This window comes from Elaeis guineensis, chromosome 5 (genome assembly GCF_000442705.2).
Source record: "Elaeis guineensis isolate ETL-2024a chromosome 5, EG11, whole genome shotgun sequence".
In the NCBI taxonomy this organism is placed as follows: Eukaryota; Viridiplantae; Streptophyta; class Magnoliopsida; order Arecales; family Arecaceae; genus Elaeis; species Elaeis guineensis.
This window is the reverse complement of record NC_025997.2, coordinates 124,697,336-124,715,363: the sequence shown is the minus strand read 5'-3', so window position 1 is coordinate 124,715,363 and position 18,028 is coordinate 124,697,336. Positions and strand designations below refer to the sequence as shown.

Here is an 18,028-nt window from a genome sequence, read left to right as displayed (position 1 = left end):
TAATTTTGTTAATAAGCAATTGGATTTTCATATTCACGTACTTCTTAATTTTGACGTACATACTCGGATGAAATTGACTTCACTCCGCACTCCGTCGTTTTCATATTTTCTTGCCACTCCTCTCATGAGATGGCTACATGTATGCATGAGCTGATCGCTAGTTCTAGTGTTCGATAGAAACATGGCTAATGAGTATTTTTTTTTTTAAAGAAAAAAAATGAAACGTTTGATCGATCACAAATTAGGTACTCAAGCAAAATTTTATCAGAAATAGATCCAAGAGACGTTCGATGCACAATTTAGACCACTTTAGAACTCCTTTCTAGTCTTGTAGGTTAGTTAAAAGATTATTCCTTTTTAAACTGCGGAGATGAAGTTGTCTAGAGTAAGCCACTTGAGCTTCCGGCATCCCGGAGGAGATTGTCGCTGGCGATCAAGATGGGTGGCGGAGGAACAGCAGCGGTGGTGATGGCATTGGCGAGGAGAGGAGAATGGGGATGACATATATCGACCGTCGCGTCGGATCGGGTCCTAAATTGGGTTGGACCATCGGGTTGGGTATATCTCACGTGCGTCGCACGCACCGAATGCTGGTCCTGGCGAACGATTCAGTGGCGCCGGAACGAAAACTAGGGCACACGAGACGATATACCATTGGTGGCAGCGGAAGAAACATTGCTAGCTTTTATAAAAGAAACAGAATAAAAGAGAGGGAAGGTTCGAGTATTACTCTTCCATGGTTTATCGAGACAGTTAGGGATTTCGCAGCTTCTTTGCCCATCGAAGCCACGTTTCTCGGTAAGTCTAAGCCCTTGGGTTTCCGAATGTCGTTTCTTGGTTCCATCATCGTTGGAAAAGTTTCTTGATTCCGTCCTCGTTGCAAAATTTCCTTGATTCACTCATTTTCGTTCCCTACTTGTATCGCTCAACGTGTTATTATACTCCCAAAATTATTCCTTTTTGATTTCTTTGTTTCCTCTCGTCCAATTTCATGCTTTTAACTCTTTCTTTAATTTTTTTTCTACTTCATGCCAACTTAAATACAATGAAACTGTCATTTTGGATTAGTTTCCCGAAATAAATTGGATTTTTTTTTCTTCGAAAGGTTTTCGCTGCGTGATTTTTTGATATACTTCTGGTAGTACAAATAGGATTTTATTAGTTTCACTACTTAGAATTTCTAAGAGATTGGTTTATTCTGAAGGCAGCCAGAGTTTCAGTAAATGGCGGTGGGAGCTGGTTTGAAGACAAGCCTCAGGAGCAAAGTGAAGGTGTCGGCTGGAAGGTTTAGGGAAACTGGGAATGTTGCTAGAATTATTGATGGAAAAAAGAAGCATGGGAGCAGATATAGTGTCAAAAGAAACAGTAAGAGGTATGAGTCGGATGAGACTATATCTGACACTGAACCTTATCAGAGAAATAGAAGGGATAAGAGTGTTGAATCATCTTTAGAGATAGATGGAACTAAATCTACTAATAGATACGAAGGACGCAAAAGTGGTGAAACATCAGCTGACAAGCTCAGAGTGAAAGGGAAGAAGATAGATGGGATTGTAGATGGAACTAAATCTACTAATAGATACAAAGGACGCAAAAGTGGTGAAACATCAGCTGACAAGCTCAGAGTGAAAGAGAAGAAGATAGATGGAACTGTATCTACTAATAGACACAAAGGTGATGCTGAGGATGAAGTATTGGGTAAAGATGGCAAAAGCAAAGAAAAATCGAATCAGTTTGCTGAGAAGAAGCAAATTAGGCTCCAAACACGAGTGCTTGACAAAACTGGAAAGAAGATGAGAATTAATAGAAAGGCATCAGGTGATGGCTCTGCAGAATCAAGTGCTCCACCAAAGAAGAGAAAGCGGGTTATTAAAATCGATCCATATGATATCTCCAACAAGCGATTAGACGATACTATTCCTAATAATGGTTGGTATTTTCTATCTTCTATCAGTAATTTTGATATCCAATGCAGTTAATTTCTTTTTGTCTGATGTCCTAGTTGGCAATTTTAGTCTATTCCATTTCTCATTCCAACTCCATTACTTTTGTTTCTTTTTCATACCTTTTCCTGGGGGAAGTACTGCAACTGTTATTGTTGTGAGTATATGTCTATGTGACTAAATTGCATTTTTTGCCTACTTTTTTTTTTTTCTAGCTTTATGGTGTCAGATGTTGCAGCATACTCTTGCATTATTGTCCTGTTTGTCTTGAAAGTCAAGTAGTAGCATGCTTGTTTGCTAACTAGATAGGTATCAAATTTAGTATAGTTGTGATCCAACTCTTCTTGCATATTTGTGCTTTTATTTTGACTTAGTAGGGGTTGGTTAAGCACTGAAGAGCAGTGTGAGACTGGTGGAACTAATGTGATCATATTTGGAGCTTTTCACTATCATATTTGTAGTTTCACCTTGTTGAACATGTGATGTATAGCTGTGGTTCAGCTTATGAGGTTGCAATGGTTTTCTTGACGTGTGAAACATCGGACGAGAAAAGAGGGATCTCTATCTGTCGACATGCTTGCTTTTTGTCAACAACATGGTTTTCAAAACCCTCATTGAAAGTCTAAGCAAGCGCATTATTATTGTCCAATGAAGTTTGATTCTGAATTTCAATGTCATTTATGACCTCATATTGTGGAGCGTACATATGTTTCTGTTCTGTTATATAATCTAGTGAACATGAATTTGATAAAATTTTCAATTCAAATATCAAAATATTGTATTTTTATCTTTTTATGATCTTTAATTATTTTAATGGTTATTTGTTTACATTGTCATACAGAGATGGTTGTAGAGAAAAAGACTGAAATGTCAAAGAATGCTCAGTTTCGTGCTATACAGCCAAGCCCCTCAATCCTCTCATTTGTGGAAGACAATGTATCTAGAACCTTTTTTCTCTTAATATATTATTTTGGTCACTATGTTTTACCATATTTGAAAATACTATAATTAACCTATTTATGTTATTTACAGCTATTGGGCCGTAGGCGATTGAATGAACTACAAAATGCTGGCTACAACATCAAGCTCTCTGCTCCTTTAGATAATATCCCCTTCTCAACCAGCAAAGAAAGAGAGCGAATTGAAGAAAGTGTATGATCTTTGAGTAATTGGAACTAGAAAATTCATTTATTGCCGCATTCATCATAATATTATTGCTTGCTTATAACTCTCATGTGGCAAAATGAAGTCAGTCCCTTTCTTTGCAACTACAAGATTTTACTCTACTTCTAGCATAGTTTAAAACTTATTCCTTAGGATGATATATTACATCTTGAAAGAAGATCATTTATACATGCTTTTGCAATTTTTGAATACTTTCTGTGTTCATATATTTTGCAGCATAGAACATAATTTTAGGAAATATTTGGTAGTCCACTATTTTGACTAAATTTCAGTTTAACTGATCAACAAACTTTTATTTATTGTTTCTTTTCGTTTGTTGGGGAATGTTTTCAACAGGTGTTCAGAAATAAGTTGGAATTTTTTGCTGCTGCAAAGATCTCTTCTTCTTTTCCACCTCCTATGATTGCAGAGATAGCATTTGCAGGTAAACTTCAAAAGAGAATTAACATTCAGGAAATAATGTTTGGTTGCTAAACCAAGACATATTTCAACTTTTGAACTTTTTCTGTTCTTTTAGTTTTGTTTCCATCTTTGTGTTGCATACGTGACATTTCCAGAGTCCCACTCATGATTTGATTGTTATTTTTCAATATGTGCATTATGCTGACATATCCACCTATTGTTTTTGTCATTTGGAAATCAAGATTGTCCACATCATGCATGATTTATATCTCATTGATTGAAACACGTCATAATTGTTTTTCCTCTTGTGGTCTCCTATGTTATCTCATGTTTTACTAATAATACATGATATGGTTCAAAACAGTTGCTTAATTGTTGAGCATTGCTTGTTTTCCAGTTTGAATATGTTTGAGTGTGCTTATCCATGACTGACTAATTATAACTTGTTTAGATCTTTCATGATACTCTCAGTAAATTGCCTTCAAATTTTGTATGATTTATAGCTGTGTCGACTGCTAAAACAGTTGCCTTAATTGTTGTGCATTGCTTCTTTTCCAGTTTGAATATGTTTGAGTGTGCTTATCCATGACTGGCTAATTATAACTTGTTTAGATCTTTCATGATACTCTCAGTAAATTGCCTTCAAATTTTGTATGATTTATGGCTGTGTCCACTGCTGAGCTTGTTTTAACCTTTAAATTCATTAAGGTTAAAAATCAGTGGTTGCCTCCCATGGTGCAAATGCAAAGTCTAGATTGGTTTGCTAAATGAGACTTCTAACTTTTTGGCTGTTCAAGTTGCATTATTGTTCTCCTTCATAAATTTACCTATACGGTTGCTCAGACCAGGTCCTTAGAACTGCGCAACATTCAGTTTTGTAAAATTTGACAGTATTTGCTGGATAACAAGCTTTTTGGCGATTTAGGTAGATCAAATGTTGGAAAATCTTCATTGCTAAATGCACTCACTAGACAGTGGGGAGTAGTAAGGACATCAGATAAGCCTGGACTTACTCAGGTAGTGTAGTCACCAGTTCTAAGCAAAAATAAGTTCGATATTGGAATATATTGATTGATATCCTAATTATATGGTTGTTTTACAGACCATTAACTTTTTCAAGCTTGCCTCAAAGCTTTGTTTAGTTGATTTGCCTGGATATGGTTTTGCTTATGCCAAAGACGAAGTCAAAGAAGCCTGGGAGGAGCTTGTGAGTATTCACTGGAAGTGTATATTTACTATTTCGGTACCAGTTGGCATGATTGTTATTTTCATCCTTTTGATGTTAGAAAAATATTATTACAAGGATTATTTTATCATGACTGTTTCAAGTATTGTTTCACATGAAAATCCATTTGTTTCTGTGCATAATTTTGATTTCATAAGCCAAGTGCACAGTTGGAGTCATCTAATATAATATAAATATTCTGTTTATATCTGTTCATTATGAATAATTTTGGAAATACACTGAAACAATAATCAACAAGCAGTTTTAGCATGCACACTTGATGTGATGCCTTGGAGTTTTCTAGATTGTAGTAATTTGATAACGATCAGTCCTTGCCCCAACCTCTTGGTGTCAGTATTATTATATGTTTCATATGTGTTTTTCAGATTTTAGCCAGTACATAACCATGGATGACAAAGATGATATGGGGTAATTGTAAGGGTTTCTGAAAATTGGTTATATTATATCTGAAAGTTTTAGATGCCTGCCATTTTGATTACATTGGATTTGATTTCATTATATGATCCTCACTAATTGGGTCATGAGAAAAATGATGCATGTGAAGAGTTGGCAAATTTAGAACCACTAGTGAAAAGGAGCAGTTTGCTCCACCCAACCTAAATCTAAAAAGAAAAAGGAAAAGTGGGGCACATAAACTCGGTTTCCTGTTTGTTCCATGTGCTGGCAATTTCAATTATGGAACAACATATCAATTGCTCTGCTTTAGCAAAAAATCATAATCTTTCTTGGAATTGGAACTAGTGTAAAATGAAGACTAGATTTCAACAAAATGACCTTGGTGCAAAAATCCTTAGTGGGCAGCCATCATCATTATGTAAATCATATAGAATGCATAAAACCTAAAATAAAATATTTGGGAACTTCTTACCAATGCATTAAGTGGTCACCGGTGGACATTTTTCAAATAGTAAGACAAATGGTTTGTTTCGAGTTATGGTTGAAAAGCATCTAAGCTATTTGGCTTGTTTTATGATGCGTAGATTTTGTTTGGATAATTCTCCTTTCATCTCTAGCATAGCACTTATGTCAGTCACACAAAAAAAAAAAAAAAAAGAAACAAAACAAAACAAAACTGGAGAATAGTTGTTGTGGTCGTCTACTCTTTATCGATCCATATCCATAAGCCTGACATTGTGCTGGAAAATTTGAAATTTTAATAAAATCAAAGTTCTTTTGCTATTCAACTGCGAATATAGCATAATCATCTTGCATGATTAATTGGAAAAAAAAAATCTTTGACTTTGCAGGTGAAGGAGTATGTGTCCACACGAGTTGGTCTGCAAAGGGTGTGCCTTCTTGTTGATACCAAATGGGGTATGAAACCAAGGGATCATGAGCTCATTGATTTAATGGAGAAGTACGACCTTTGCCTGTATATCATATTTATGTTCTTTCCTGTGTCTTAGCATGTAAATACCATCTTAAACCCTGCATATAGATGAGGCTGCTTCACGTTTCAGGTGGAACTTAAACTGATTGTCTTGATATCAAGAATTTAAACATTTCAACAATGCAATGATCACAAGCTTTGACAAGTTGATAGACGAATAGAAGTATTGAAGTGCTAGCAGTTTTTATATGATTTTCTGTTTTTGTCAAGACTACCATGCTTTTTTATAGATACATGTGCTAAGGGTGTTAAACTTTGTAATGACGTGACAGAACTGCTTCAGATGATAAGAGGTTAATTTTATATTTTCAGTACCCCTGGTTCCCTTCGCATATAAAAACCTATGAAAGAAAATGACTAGAAGGGCTGAAGCCTTTATTACCTTGTGATATTTTATTCATGTCTGTCAAATCATGCATGATCATTTCTTAGCAAACAAAGCTTTCTTTTGACAGAAGTATTTCTTTCTAAAATAGATTGGTTTCTAATATTAAAGAAGCTGGTTTAGTATTCGAATAATGCCAACAGAGACAAGATGCATCTAATTATGCTTCTTATTGGCATTTAGACATGTAATATGTCTTGTGTCTGGTTTTCCCAATTCATGAATTGTGAAAGGAAGCTGAAGAATAAAAACAGAAGATAATTGTACCCATTATGCTCATCTCAAGGTGTTTGACTGATTCTGTGGCATGCACTTCATCAGATCCCAAACACCTTACCAAATTGTGTTAACCAAGACTGATATTGTCTTCCCTATTGATGTGGCTCGGCGTGCAATGCAAATTCAGGAGGTAAATATCTACCTGGCTTCACAAGTTCTGTTTGATGAACTGTTGAAAATATAGTGATGCTGTTGTTTGTTTATTGCAGGACCTCAAGAAAAACAAGTCAGTTGTTAATCCTATGGTGAGTTTCCATCCCACCTAAATGGTGCCGCATTAAAACGATACAATTGCTTCTGCCTGTATGTTATCAAGCATAATCTGGCAAACTTGGGTCGTGTTGATCAATCCTTGTGTAGTGAAAATTGTGCATTTGTTGACTGCAGAGTTACAATTTTCATTGTTGGCGACGAGTGTTTGTTTGTCCATTAATATAATGGGGTTTTAAATGATCGCAGATGATGGTGAGCTCAAAGTCAGGAGCTGGTATTCGTAGCCTGAGGACCGTGCTTGCAAACCTGGCTCGTTTCATCAAGCCATAGGTGACTGTGCTCTTTTTATTTTTTCTTGCAGTTTTTTTAGCCTCTCATTATTTGCTGATATGGACCTACATGAAGCTTCCAACATGCAGCATTTGAAATGAATGGATTCATCTTGACGGTTGATTGCATGCATTTCACTGAAGGGAATGATGCTGATATTGGTGAAGCATATGCTGAAGGGTGGTAATTGTTTTATCTATCTATCTATTATTTTTGGGGTATGAAATACAAAGTCAACGCTTAGTTTAATCAAGGTAGTGCACCACTCATATTAGACCAAAACTATACCCGGGGCAGGTTTTTTTTTCTTAAAAAAAAAAAAAATCTCCATCCTATCTTATTAGCCAGACTGGGCACATGGATGCAACTAATGTTTCTTTAGCGTGAACCAAAAGTAAATTAATGCTGCTTTCGTCTATCATGGTCAACGTTTGTTGTACAACCAACCAGGAAGGTGCCATCTGTGTGCCCCAAGTTGAATGCAGGACATCGGACTCGCTCTTAGATCGACCATTAGATTTTGTCCATCCATTTCTGATCTGCTCTTTTGTCACCCATTTCCCAAGTGCCCTCCGATTGGGTTAAACGAGATCCCGAACCCATAGCAGGTAAGACAGACGGGACTGACCTATTCCTCGTTGGATCAGGAGGTCCAAGTTAGGATGTTACGTCTGACCAAGTGTGATTCTGTCCGGTAACTTCAGTGCCGTGGATAGAAGGATCCACTTGATGAGCGTCCCCGATTTATTTATCCGTGACGCAATTAGTGCCGCAATGTACCATGTATAATTGCGTCGTGCTTCTAGATGGCCGAGATAAGTCCAAAAGAGTGGTTGCTATGATAAGAATTTGCTAATTGTAAGATGAGTTCGCCATAAATCAGACGGTGGAGTTGCCCCGAATAGATTAAGACAGGTGACAAAATCCACGCGGGTGGTGGACCCTTTCCTAGGGGCAGCCGGTCGCCCTCAACAACCGCACCCGCCTCGCCCCACCGGTGGCGGGACCCACTGGGGAAATGTGGCGTGTGTTTGGACCGAGGATGCCACTCCACCTATTCCACACCTTCTATTAAGTATTAAAAGATTTTTCCACGCCTAATGCGCTTCCCGTCTCAAAAGTCAAGAAAGGAAAGAGCAGGCTCCCATCACCCCCGATCCAAATCCCGCTTCGAGCCCTTCTTTCTCTCTTCGTTGCCCCAGTTCTTTGATCCAAATCAATCGCAGACCTGAGACAGAGAGATGTGCCCGTTGAGGGTGGTTTTGATCTTCCTCTCGGCGACGCTGGCCGGGTTCTTCGTGCTGAGAGGCCTCAAGTCCCAGCCGGAGATCCATCAAGAGGACCAAGAGGTTGCCCCAAAAGAAGTTCTCCCTCTTTCCACAAAGGTAGATGCTAGACAAGGATTCCTTGCTTTCATTGGGGGATTTCATCAAATACCTCTGTTATAGGGCTTCCGAGCGAAATTAATCTCCTTTTCTTTTTCGTTCCTTCATTTTTTTTTTTTTCTTGTCTAATTAGGGTGCATTTGTTTTTCCTTTCTCGTGTCATGGAATAAAATCAGGTTCGGCAGGCGATCTGTTCTGGATTCTGGACATGTGTGGATATGGCGAGCGGGCGCTACTTGTGGAGGACTCTGGTCTCCCCGACTTCTGCTTCTGAAAAGAAGCAGAGCTGATCCCAACTGGAAGAGGTTTTTCCTCTGCTGTTCTTTTCCTTTCTCTCAGATGTTGTAATAATGATTGTTCAATTCTTACGTGGAATCAAGAATCAGGTCTATGTGTAGCTGAGACAGTTATCAATTCCATGCAAATTTGGAGATGAAAGAACTTTTTTTATGCGAGACTTTCGAACAATTTGGATTATCCTGGTCATTTTTCAAGAATTTTATTATGCTGTATATCCACCTCTTCAATCTCCAGTCTGCTTGATTGCGTCCCAAAAGGATGCAAGCTTCAAACGGCATTGTTGTTGATCAATCCTTGGTTTTTTTTTTTTTTTTTTGGGCTAAGATCAGTGATCAATCTTTCAAAAATCACTTCAGACATATTGATGAATCCATGAAAATTTAGGCAGGAAATACCACCTTCTCAAACTGCTCTAACTGCATGGCATGAAGAAGCTAAAGCCATGAGCTTTTGAAAAGCAGTATCGAATAGCAGTGTCTATTGGTGCTTGATTCGACCTGTAACTTCTCAAGAACACCGGAACTTTTTCCCCCTTTTTGAGTAAATGCTGGTAAAGATACTTGTTTTGTTTAAACAAAAAAAAAAAATCTGAAGCAGGTATTATGAAGAAGATTAATGTTATTTGATTCATACATCCCACCGCAAGTCATTTAGGTAGACTAAGAGAGGCATGAATCTCATGGGCTTACCGCTAGTTAATTTTATGATAGTGCAGTTGGTCTCCATTCTTGTTATTGTAGCTTTTTTTTTTCTTATTTTTTGAGTCTAGAATGCTTGTGAGGAAGTGAAGCCACCAGGGGACGGTCGCTTCGTTGATCTTTCTCCAAGTATGGAGCATGATGGTATCTGAAATCACCATTGGAAACGGACCTTGCAGTAAAAGTACATTGTCTGATATAATGTTCTCTCGTGTGTTTATATTCCTTATCTGCAGGAAAACCATCAGAAGTTGGTGGATGTTGTGTCTATTCTTGGATAAATGGAGCTAACACCGAACAATTATGTAAAGATGGAATAAGGAATTTAACTGCAGAGATACACAACTGGGTTAGGAGCAAGCGAGCAAAAATAGTTAACTACAGTTTAAACATATAAAATGCGAAATTATCCTTGGAAGGAATTTCCACACTCTATTCATTTTTGTCGTTCCATAACGCTCCCTTCTCGTTCATCAGGCAATCTATTCTAAACATATGCCTAAGAAGCTTGTACAAGGATTTCAGAGTATGATATGCACTGCGTACATGATATTCCGACTTTATGAACAATGAAAGTGATTGTTTATGACCTTTGAATATTGTTAGTTCCTTTTGGTAATTGTCATGTTAGCACCAATTAACTTTAGTTTCAGAAGATTAAATATACACGTATACTAGGATTCCAACCAAGGTTACCACGCATGCAAGAGGTCATTCTACCACCTGAGACATACTCTAAAAGATGCCAAGTATTGTTAATTTGGAGTTGCCCATGCCATCCGTCCATATCCTTAAGGATAAGAATAAACCAGTTGATTTGCTGGCTGGCAAAGAATGGATGGTGTGATAACAAGGAGCAAATGAGGAAGGATTTTTGCGGGGTTCTTAAAACTACCATTCAAAGAAGATACTTTGTGCCTGCGTGTGTTTTTGTATGCGAACCCATGCATGTCATGCTCAGGATGTCAATCTTTGGTTATGACTTAATGAGAAATAGAAGAAAATGTTTTGGTTTCTTATCTTTTTTTTTTTTTTTTCGATTGAAATGGAGGCTAGGAAGAAACCAGCCACCAAAAATTATATTGATAAGAGCCTGTACTACAAGCAAGATTACAGACCAGAAGTTATCAAAGATGTGGTTCGGTTACAAGATTTTCAGGAGAGAAAACAGAGAATGAGACAGGGTTTTGGCTTCTTATGATGCTATTCATTTTGCATGATATACACCATAACCATTGTATGGGGAGGTTGTAATCGTCAATTTCAAATTTTCTTTATGGCAAAAACATGCACGAAAAAACTATGCAAACATCATGTAGTAAAATTAGTTTCCAAATATGTTGGATTTTAAACTTACAGCACCTAAAAACCGCATTTCCAACTATAATTGGATGCTTCAATTTTTCCCCTTATTGTGATCGTTAGCTATGCAAGTGAATGACTTGACAAAAGAAGGTTGCCTTCGCTGGTCAGCAAGGATGCGGGTTTCCACTAGCGGTGAATGGAACACAACCAGCCAAATGTTGCTATTCTCGATAACTCATAGTTTGTAAATTATTGTAGTAAATTATGATTTTATATGACCTTCAAGTATCGTGCATTATTAAATTTCATGGGCTTCAAGCGTGAACAAGCTAAATTGCACCCCAGATTCAAAATTGCATTCTCTATTTTGAGGATGATCTAATGATTAGATTTGCAAGGAATAAAAGCTCTGGAGACCAAGTGTAAGATTTAAGCCCGGATCCGGCCCCATCACTCAAGTGGATCTTGGTTAGGCCTAATGTCCAGGACTAGACTAAACATTTTTTAACTTAAATCATTCTTGGTCGGTGTCTGTTACGATTCTATTGGGGACTCGATTAGCTCGTGTCTATGTGGATCACTCGATTAGGCTGTGTCCATTTCATCATCATCTGCTATCCGTGTATCACGCAACATGGATGATTGGATATGCTGTTCCTCCTGATCCAGTATTCCCTCTCCCTGTGCACTCCTTGGCAATTCGAATCGAAGCCTAAAGGATGAAAGGGGCAACCTTGTCAATAAAATGTCTCCAATGCCTCCAACGGTCAAATTGTTATGAAACCCTAAGCGGCCAAACCCCATCACAGAGAGAGAGAGATGGGAAGATGGAGAGGGAGATCGGGAACCCAATTGGAGGCGAGAAAGATAGAGCGGAGGGAGTTGGAGGAGGAGGAAGTAGATGAGGGGAAGGAGATCGGTTTCTTTGCGTGTTATCTGCTCTGCTCCTTGAGCCCTCGCCACAAGGGCCGCACTTACATCGGGTACTCCATTCATCCAATAAAATCTCCATCCCCTCTTCTTTGTTCTCTTTTTTTTTTTTTTTCTTTTTTTACTTTGATCCGTTCAATTGAAAGTTGGGATCTTTACTGTAGAAAGCCTCCCCTTTTAGTCATTTTTTCTTGGTTCTTTCCACGCAGGAAAGCCCCAAATCAGGCTTCTTCAATGTTCTTGTTAATTTTTCTTTTCTTTTAAAAATACTGTCTCCTGTGCCCTTTCCCTTTTTAACTGTTCTTGTATTATCAAATGAATGATAAAAGAGAGAAAAAATGAATCTGGGTAAGGAAAATGAGTGGTGATCCAAATCTGCAGCTGTAATTCTTGAATCTTGATGTAATCTCTGAGGGTTATGTCAGGAAAGAAAAGGTGAAATCTGTAAAATGAAACGATAATCGCTTGGAACTTTTCTCCCCTATTAGAGGCCCATCTTGATATTGACATCTTTTGGTTAGAGGTTACAGATAACACAGTTAAATCCAGTATACTCCCGGAAAGTGGCCTCTTTTGAACAGATAATTTCAGTTCAATTGGAAGTTTTGCAGCTCGAGAAGCACCTGTCATGAAATTTATTAACGTCAAATTATAGCTTTCTGTTGTCGTGTTGGTCTCTGAATTCTGTGAGATGATTGGATTGCAAATTTTCAACTAACAAGTAGCGAACACTCTTCACGTAGAAAGGTTCTTGTTTTCCTTTTTTTCCTTTTGTAGTTGCCAGAAAAATGCATCACCAAAACATGAATATTAGTGATGTACATGTTAAAGTCATCATGATCATATATGATTGAAATTCTACCTTTTGTAGGTTTACGGTCAATCCTCGACGGAGGATTAGACAGCACAATGGTGAGATAAGGTGTGGTGCATGGAGGACAAAGCGAGGGCGTCCTTGGGAGATGATTTTGTGCATCTATGGCTTTCCCTCAAATGTTTCTGCTCTTCAGGTTGTTACCATGTGCATTTACTCTAATTAATGATGCACATTTGACTTAAAAGATTTACATTCACTGTTAACTTGGAAATCTTAGAAGTTTAACTCTCCATCAGTCTGGTTAAGATCAGATATATAATTTGCGACTTGAGATTATGGTGGCTAATACAAATGGTTATATGATTGGTGACCTTGACACTGGAATATGTTATTTGTCATACAATACTTTAGGGGAACTAAAAGATACTTATGGATGTTGGGTAGTTGCAAGTCTCCAACATCACAAAAGCTTTATGCACCAAATCCATGACATTTTGCTATATGTTTCACCGCAAGGGCTCTGAAATATTATGGTGTTGATTGTCAGTACACATAAGTAATTTTTCTTCACTCTGATGCAGACCAAGTGCTTCTTGCAATTCCTAGAACATAAGGATTAACTTAAGACTTTTCAAAGGATAAAAAGATTTGGAGTATGGAAACAACCAGGATAGCTGCACCTGTTGGTGGAAGATGTTAAGCAAGGAAATATAACCATGATGCAATTTAACATATATCAAGTTGGACGTTTCTATTGATGTGTTTTCAAATAGAATAATTCTTATTTATTTTCCTTTGGAATGACAAAGTTAGCGTGAATCATATTTTATATTTTCGTGGAGGTTCTGACAATATCTCACTGGACTCTCCTTGCTTCATCTTCCTTTAGTTAGGGATGGGTTCATACCAATTCTTGAGAGTCCATAACTATAAGAGTTAGGCTTTTTCATTCTCTAAACCCAGTGTCTAGATTAAATCTTGATGCTAGATTTGTACAGGCTTATATACTTTTATTTTTGGAATATTTTATTAAAATTATGTTTTTATATGTTCTTACCTTTGGATTGAAATTGTTCATACAGTTTTTCATGCATCTAAATTTTTCTTAACAAGTAAGGTCATATGTTTTGAATCCTGACTATGAGTGGAGAGACTATCGACTAATAAGATTTATGCAGGTGTTAAAGAAGTCTATTGAGAACATAACAACTGAATGAATTTTCAAAAGAAAAAAACAACTGGGATGGTTGCACCTGTTGGTGAAAGATGTGAAGTGAGGAAAAATAACCATGATGTAATTAACATATATCATGTTGAATGTTTCTATGGATATGTTGTTTCAAATAAAATAATTCTTCTCTTTCCTTTGGAATGGTCAAGTTAGCTTGAATCATATTTTATGTTTGAAAGGAGGTTCTGACAATGTCTTAATGGAGTTTCCTTGTCACTTCGTTTTTCTCTATTTGGGGATTGTTGGTACCAATTCTTGAGAGTTTTTAAGTATATGCTTTAAGTTCTTCCTTTCTCTAAACCAAGTATCTGGATCAAATCTCAATGCTAGATCTGTGACAGCTCTATATATTTTACTTTTGGAATATTTTGTTAAAATTATGCTTTTTTGTTTTTCTTACCTTTGGAGTAGTATTGTTCATGTTGTTGTTCATGCATCTTAGTTTTTCTTAACTAGCAAATTGACATGTTCTTAAATGTTGGCCATGATTAGAAGAGAGGCATTGGCTAATAAGATTTATGCAATTGTTAGAGAAGTGAATAATGTGGAAAAGAGAACTTTAACTAAGCAAACAATTAACTATTTTCAAGGGAATACTATGTTTGAGGAAGTAAACTTCCAATGGGGTGATAATATAATTCCACGCATAATCTGACCAAAATAGTTGGATCAAGGATTTACGAAGTCGAGCTGAAAAATTTGTGACAAGGCTTGTTGGCTCCATCTATTCTTACAATTACATGTACAGGCCGAAGGCTGTGGCTTGTAGATGTCATATTATGCTCCCAGCTACACTACTAGCAATTTGGGTCTTTGAGATCCTATTGCCTAACACATTGCTGATGGGAAGATGGTTTGGGCATATTTCAATGACTATGAAAAGAGTTTGTGAAACTTATTGCAGATGAAGGAGATTTGCCTTTGGACCAAGCTACCCAACAGTTTGATCGATAGAATCAAACTAAGGAGCTGAGGAATTTGAAATAATTGAGTCTTTAGAGAGGAAGCATGATCGTGTATTTTCATGGTACAATATATGTTTTTTTTACCCCTAGAACTGTTGGAGAAGATTGGCCATTAAGTATCTTTTCTGGTGTTCTGTATTGCAGAACTACTGCCTCGGCAACAAGGTATCCAGTTTAACCTGTATTTTCAGATCCATGTTAATGTTCAACGATGTTGTTGTTGCCATGTTGGTGATCAGAGGGTTTATGTTATTGATGGATGTGCCCAGGAGGACAATTTTGTTGGAAGATTTTGTGAAGTTTGTACCAGCATGACCCAATCAATACATTTTTAATTTTTACATAGGATACTCAATAATTTGATGCTTGAGAGGTAGCCACTCTAAATTATTTGCCTTACTATTGCATCAGCCATATGGGGCAGAAAAAAAAATAAGGGCCAATTAAAGACACAGATTAAAAACAGGTATTTCACCTATCCCGGATAAAAGAATAAAGAGTTTATACATGCATAAATAAGTTCGTTGGTGGTGCCCATGAAACATAGTAACACATTCAGATTCATGATTAATTTCCAAGTGTGAAAGTTTATAAATTGTGAAAAATAGAGAAGAAATTCAGGAAAATTGTTGAAATTATGGGAAATAGGAAAATGATGTGAAAAATATTCAATACCCAGAGTTTGACGAGGGGGTTTCTTTTTTCCCTGGGTAGGAGGGGCAGAGAGATAATGCATGACATATCTAGAATTGTTTTTTTGCTCATGAAAGTGTAATATATTATTAGATTATTTCTTTTTTTTTTTTTCTTGAATAGCCAGAGTCCTTAGATCAGCACAGGGGAAAAAAAGCTTTCGCGAGAAATTTGGTCCCAAGGTTCAGCATCTTTATGTTTTCAAAAGATTAAGTGATGTCTACAGAGATGTCATTTAATGACCTGATAGCTGGTATTATTAATAAAATGGATGAGAATTAGGTGGAATAAATTTGAGATAGGCAGATTTGTTTTTGGCATATTATATAAACTTCTAGGCTTTTGTATCTTCTGCAATATTGTGTGAATGAAAGTGAGAAGGTGGAAGTTTTTTTTTAAAGAAAAATGATCAAGATTCATTTAACTCAATTTTGTTGCTTATGGTACTTCACTATTTTAGATTGCATTTTGTGTCCCTAGAATTTATACAAGCTCTATCTTTATATATATATATATATATAGAAGACAATACATTAGCATTATTCTGAATCTCCTGTTTCTGGAGGAAGGTTAGCTATATTTAAGGATACTAGCTTTGCCCAATATGCTAAAATAAAATTTCTCATCTAGCACGTTGGGGCAAAGCTAATATCCTTAAATATAGCTAACCTTCCTCTAGAAACATGCGGTAAATGGAAATTGTTAGAAAAAAAGGAAGAAAATAAACAAAAAGTGATATGGCTGAAAATTGAAAAAGAAAACATAAAATGTTATGTAATTAATAGTCATTGAGACACAATATTCTGTAGTTCTTCCTGCAGTTGAAAACATGAAGACATCAGCCCTTTAGACCTCCAGCTACTCTGTTCTTAGTTAAAATAACATCTGTTCTTCTCATGAGGTGATTATTTAGAAACAAAATGATATCATTTGTTCAGGATACTACATGGATTCTAGAACATAACTCTTGAAGCATATGGTTGCAGTTTGAATGGGCCTGGCAGCACCCGAAAGAGTCTTTAGCTGTCAGAAAAGCTGCTTCAAATTTTAAATCCCTCTCTGGCATAGCAAATAAGATCAAGCTTGCATACACAATGCTCTCTCTTCCAGCCTGGGAGAAGTAAGTGCCTTCGTGCAGTTTATGACTCATGTATTCTACATTTTAGTCATTGTCTACAATGGTAGGAACTTACCATGATTCTCCTCTATCAGGTTAAACCTCACCTTTAATTTCTTCTCAACAAAGTATATGAAGCATACTTCTGGCTGCCCAGGATTGCCAAAGCAAATGAAGACTGCAATACGTGTCATGGATGAACTTCCCTGCTATGTGAAAGGTCCGATATTAGATAGCGGCAATGAAGAAGATGCGGACAAGAACGATACTGAAGATGTGAATTCTTCTGCTTCATCAGATGTATCAATTAATCATGTAGAAGGAGATGTCTGTAATGTGCAGATATCCAGTAACCACCTCTTTAATTGGAAGGAAGCTGATAATTTCAGACAGATAGTGGAATTAGAGGATTCCCAATGTGTCCTTCAGTCTCCCAAGCTCACCAAGGAATATTACAGAAAAGCATCCAGCAACACTTCCCCCAACATGCTGGATGTATCAGTCAATCATGAAGTGGAAGATTTTTGTAATGTGGAAGAGGCTTCCTTTGATAACCTGTTCTATTGGCAGGAGTCTGATAGTTCTAGACAGTCGGTGGAGGCAATGTCATATTGCCTTAGCGAATCTCCTCATCCAAACATGGAGTGCAGCAAAACCTCATCAAGCAAAACTCTCAGATCATGCAGTAGGGATCCCATTGAGCGTCTCCAAGGAAATGGTTTAGACAAGTCCAGACAACCAGTGACTCCCCAAAGGTCCAATAATAAGGCTTCGTTGGATAGCCCATATCTTTCCCCTGAAGGTGATGTAATAAATCTAGTAACACCATCCAGCAACTTGATTCACTCCCAGACCAAGAGGACCCTTGTTTACCCAGAGATCATCGATCTGACCGACTCTCCTGTCATTATTCAACTGTAATAACTTCTGGACACTGGGAATGGCCGGCAAGCATGCACCGCTCGGCACTGTATTATTATTAATCCAATTCAATCTGTGTGTGTCTCAGTTGTTGAGGAGAGATTAATTGTGCATCATGCTTTGATTTTGCTCTAGAAACTTGAGCATATTAAGTGATATGGTGAATTTGCAAGTTTAGTAAATGAAGCTATTGTTTGTGATAATTGATTGAGCTTCAGGACCTTGTGGTTGGAAAAGCTGTCTGGTGGTTCCTTGTGCAAGGAGTGCACATGGCCATATGAAACTAAAGCATT

The 18,028-nt window shown here is 37.2% G+C and overlaps 2 protein-coding genes across 6 annotated transcripts; both read left to right on the top strand.

Annotated features, from left to right (window-relative positions):
- Nucleotides 1–465: 465 nt before the first annotated feature.
- On the top strand, nt 466–9,208 carry LOC105046196 (uncharacterized). 5 transcript variants are annotated; one of them, XM_073258425.1, is made up of 13 exons: nt 466–798; nt 1,205–1,929; nt 2,785–2,879; nt 2,976–3,095; nt 3,465–3,552; nt 4,456–4,547; nt 4,633–4,737; nt 6,024–6,090; nt 6,873–6,960; nt 7,040–7,075; nt 7,290–7,373; nt 7,463–7,556; nt 8,935–9,208. In XM_073258425.1, exons 2-9 carry the CDS (start codon nt 1,224–1,226, stop codon nt 6,899–6,901), a joined length of 1,302 nt encoding a protein of 433 aa, XP_073114526.1. In that variant the 5' UTR covers nt 466–798; nt 1,205–1,223; the 3' UTR covers nt 6,902–6,960; nt 7,040–7,075; nt 7,290–7,373; nt 7,463–7,556; nt 8,935–9,208. The 5 variants fall into 5 exon arrangements, with proteins under 5 accessions (XP_073114526.1, XP_073114527.1, XP_073114525.1 ...); XM_073258426.1 differs by having other exon boundaries at nt 7,449–7,556; XM_073258424.1 differs by having other exon boundaries at nt 472–798; nt 1,209–1,929; nt 6,024–6,133.
- Nucleotides 9,209–11,802: 2,594 nt separating this feature from the next.
- On the top strand, nt 11,803–17,938 carry LOC105045952 (uncharacterized). Its single transcript, XM_010924406.3, has 4 exons — nt 11,803–12,044; nt 12,863–13,001; nt 16,684–16,817; nt 16,910–17,938. Exons 1-4 carry the CDS (start codon nt 11,881–11,883, stop codon nt 17,733–17,735), a joined length of 1,263 nt encoding a protein of 420 aa, XP_010922708.1. The 5' UTR covers nt 11,803–11,880; the 3' UTR covers nt 17,736–17,938.
- Nucleotides 17,939–18,028: the final 90 nt, after the last annotated feature.

Bases quoted from the DNA above. Each gene is read 5' to 3' on its own strand.
- LOC105046196 (XM_073258424.1), top strand. From the start codon at position 1,224: ATGGCGGTGGGAGCTGGTTTGAAGACAAGCCTCAGGAGCAAAGTGAAG. The intron at 3,553-4,455 runs GTAAACTTCAAA...TTGGCGATTTAG, and splicing joins TGCAGAGATAGCATTTGCAG to GTAGATCAAATGTTGGAAAA. The intron at 6,961-7,039 runs GTAAATATCTAC...TGTTTATTGCAG, and splicing joins GTGCAATGCAAATTCAGGAG to GACCTCAAGAAAAACAAGTC.
- LOC105045952 (XM_010924406.3), top strand. From the start codon at position 11,881: ATGGGAAGATGGAGAGGGAGATCGGGAACCCAATTGGAGGCGAGAAAG. The intron at 12,045-12,862 runs GTACTCCATTCA...TACCTTTTGTAG, and splicing joins AAGGGCCGCACTTACATCGG to GTTTACGGTCAATCCTCGAC. The intron at 16,818-16,909 runs GTAAGTGCCTTC...CTCCTCTATCAG, and splicing joins TCTCTTCCAGCCTGGGAGAA to GTTAAACCTCACCTTTAATT.